Source organism: Austrofundulus limnaeus, unplaced genomic scaffold, assembly GCF_001266775.1.
Source record: "Austrofundulus limnaeus strain Quisiro unplaced genomic scaffold, Austrofundulus_limnaeus-1.0 Scaffold59, whole genome shotgun sequence".
Taxonomy (NCBI): domain Eukaryota; kingdom Metazoa; phylum Chordata; class Actinopteri; order Cyprinodontiformes; family Rivulidae; genus Austrofundulus; species Austrofundulus limnaeus.
In genome coordinates this window covers 129,299-132,862 of record NW_013952461.1, presented here as the reverse complement: position 1 = coordinate 132,862, position 3,564 = coordinate 129,299, and the positions used below count along the sequence as shown (strand labels likewise).

General features: G+C 44.3%; 1 protein-coding gene across 1 annotated transcript in view; it reads right to left on the bottom strand.

Moving 5' to 3' along the window:
• The window catches only part of LOC106518300 (neuron navigator 1), a gene marked incomplete at its 3' end in the record, with an annotated part of 40,783 nt that overhangs the window by 35,116 nt on the left and 2,103 nt on the right, over positions 1-3,564 (bottom strand). Inside the window, 2 exon segments of the mRNA XM_014009525.1 lie at positions 469-557; positions 721-1,532. Coding sequence (XP_013864979.1) covers positions 469-557; positions 721-1,505 — 874 coding nt within the window.

Sequence of the window (3,564 nt, the reverse complement as noted above, 5' to 3'; positions counted from 1 at the left end):
TATTTATTTATTTATTTATTTATTGTTGTTTAGCCAGGCAAGTCCTGTTGAGATTTCTTTTTCAAGGGAGGCCTGGACCTGAGGCCAACCTGTACATGTTTTTGGGGGTGGGGGAAACTGGAGTACCCAGAGAAAGCCCACACAAGCAGGAGGAGGACATGAAAACTCCACACAGAAAGACCCCAGGTCTGAAGCTGGGATCGAACCCATGACCCTCTTGCAGTGAGGCGTCGGTGCTAACCACTGAGCCGTCGTGCCGCCTCTCACCCAAACATCTTACATCAAGAGCATCTCAGCCATCAGATTCAGTAAAAGTACAAATCCAGAGGCCTCAAWAGATGTATTACATGATTGCCAAGGTGAAAAACACATTTGTTTTATGTTCAAAATCCAAGGTTAGGAATAAATGACTTAGAGCCTCAGTGATCTCAGTGGTCTGTAGTTGGAACAAACAAGATGTAAACTCACCTAAATCATCACAGCAGACCTCCATGGAATCAGAGGAGCAGTCACTCAGATCATCGAGGGTGGCTTCTGTGTCCTCATTGACCTGGAACCTGCAAAACACCACAAACATTTTAACAGACACAGAAACAAACTGAAAGCCAAGAGTTGCTATGAGTATAATTTTTTCCTCAAACCCCCCCAACCACCCCAAAAAAAAAAAAATCAGCCTCCTGCTTATCTCTCCATCATAAATAGGTGAAACACTGCCCTCACCTGAATCTAAACGGAGCAACAGCAGCCGTGGTTATTTTGGCYGGCTCGCTCCCTCTGCGTTTCAGGTTGGAAGTCAGATAAGAATCCTTTGATTTATTACYGAGCACGTCTCTGTCAGAGGTTGTCAGATCCTGGTTTGATATGTTCCTYGCGTGTTTTTGGAAATGCTCCAGTCCAGTTGAAGAACGCCTCGGCATCTCATTCCCGTTTGGCCCTTTGRTGTAAAGAAGACGTCCGCTCCTGTGGCCCGACTGAATGTCGGCGGACAGCTTCTGCAAGGCGTCCCTTTCCCGTGCATTGTCCACGTTACTGAGGCGACACTTCCCAAAGGTCCAGTTCCTGTTTGTGTTTCTCCTAAACTGCAGGTCTCTCAAGGCCTTCTGAGTCGCGGGGCTGTTGGGGAGGTCCAACGTGTCTTTAGAATGTGAGTACTCCTTCTTTGGTGCCCGAGGGCTGCTGTAGGCCGAGCACGTCCCGTCACTTCTCTCTGTGGCTGCTGGGCCTCTGCTGGAATACGTGCTTGTCTTTAGCTGCAGCAGCTGGTTTTTTAAAGCCCGACCTCTCAGCAGGTCTGCAGGGCCCGAGGAAGAGGATGATGAAGATAACGCAGGGTGTCGTTTAGCAGCGTGCTGATGCTGCGCTGCAGGATTGGGGAGGCCGCCGTGCTGTTGTTTGGGATCCATCTTTGGGAGGGGCATCGTGCTTTGAGGCAACGGCCGACTTGAAATGACACCTGCATCACTCTGGCTCTGAGATATGACTTTGATGTTGGCTGCACTGCTCATGGTTAGTGACACTCAGGGGCCTGAGATCTGAAACAGAAGACAGGGAATCAAGAAATGCTGCTTCGTCCATCCAAAATGATATAAATCATTAACAATCGTCCAATGAAATGTGTTCTGATCATTCTAACTCCTGCTTAATCCAAAATGATGAAGATCATGCTGTTAGGGTGGCAGGACTATCAGCCCCATTCCAGTTTCAAATTCCATGTTCCTGTTAGAGATCTAGATAAACCTGTAGTACAAGGGTGTGTTCACACCAGGTAMGTCCTTTSGTMCACTTGTTTGGTCCGGAACAAAAGTGGACTTTATTTTTTCGTTTGGTGCGGTTTGCATTCACATTGTGCTTTTTTGCAAACAAACTATAACTTGTGAACAAAGCCACGAGGCTGATGATCATTGCTCCCATTGGACAGAAAGAATGGGGGCAGGACTGAGAGCACAGACCCAGAAAAAAACATGGACGTCCTGCATGCTGCRGTTCTGATGTGCACATTTTTACTGAKAGTACAACTGCAATAGCATTTAAAATGTCAAAAACTGTTAATTTAATGGTGGTTTCGTGATGAAATTCTAATTTTGGAATGSCGTCAGTAAATGTGTCCCGCGACCCAAAGGAGACGAGATGCTCGGCGTGTTCTGACCCACAACATGCTGGCAGCAGAGATGCAGGAGACGACGAAACAGGCATGATTTCAGTTTATTTAGCTCAGCAACGGTGACCTGTGAAGTCCAAAAGACGCATTTGGTTCAAGTCCGGTCTGTATTCACACCAGAAGCGAACTGAAGTGAACCGTACCAGAGTTTGTTTGGAAGCGGACGGAGACGACTTCAAAAACAGGTCTCGGAGTACCGGAGTTCGCATGAGTGCATTCACACCTGCACAAAAAGTCCGGACCAACGCTGGAAACGAACTCTGGTTCGTTTAAAGCAGACCAAATGTGTCAGGTGTGAACACGACCTAAAATGACATGATGGAAAGGGTGGGGTTGTAGGCCTTATAAAGCCCCCCCATCCTGGTGCTGGAGGGACGCTGCCACTGTTGGCATGGCCTGAAAGGAGCAGTTCCCCCTCCTGCTGCACATGCCAAGTGGTGTCAGTCTGCCACCAGCCTCCACAGCAGGTTCCACAGAGATTGTGAAAAAAAAAAAAAACGGACCAAGAAGACGTTGGGCAAAGCTGTTAAAACAYATGTTGTCTTTTAAATCGCACATTCTGCTTTGATTAATATTCATTTGGTTGTTTCCAGATCAACTTTTAAAATTTTGAACACTTTCATTATTCATTATTTTTCGAAGAGTTTTGTAACATTATTTATTTAAATTATATTTTTGTTAATTTAACTCAAATCAGTTGGGCCACAGCTCTGCTTAAAAGCAACCGAAAGTCATTTTCTGAAACACCTTTCTTATCTCGGTGTTCTAGTTTAAAAAAAAAAAAACTTAACTGGTGACTAGTCTGGATTTCAGGCCTCAAGGCTTCTTTGACTATGTAACCGATACACATYATAATGGCCTTTTCACTCAAACCATCCTCCCCTCCATTCTCTCACACACTCATGCCTCCATTCATTCAGTCATGTGGTTAGAAACTCTGTCTCTGTGAAGCAGACGCTGTGGAATGTGCAGCTGTTTTTTTACTGGATCTGCCGGAGAATAAATCTTAAATGATAGCTTGTTATCTTTCATGCAGTGAACAGCAAAAATGAACTTTTACAGACTTGCACTTATATAAACTGCATACCACAATCAGTACACGGACTCATACTTGTGTATTTAACGCATGCATTAATTTTAGATGCCCTGTTYGTTTGTAGTTAATCAATTTTTAATATTGTTTATTTTCAAGCCGGCAGAATGTTTAACTCAAACATTTGAGCTTTTYGGATCATTTTTCTTCATTACACAGAACTAAGAAAAATCAGATAGCGTTACACTTTCTTTCCTTTAAAAAAATTGGTCTGGGATCGCTGTAAAACTTCAAATATCTTTCTGAACCCCCTTGCATGTTATGACAAACATATTTTTTAATCTCCACTCACAAATTCAGTGTTTTAATCCCA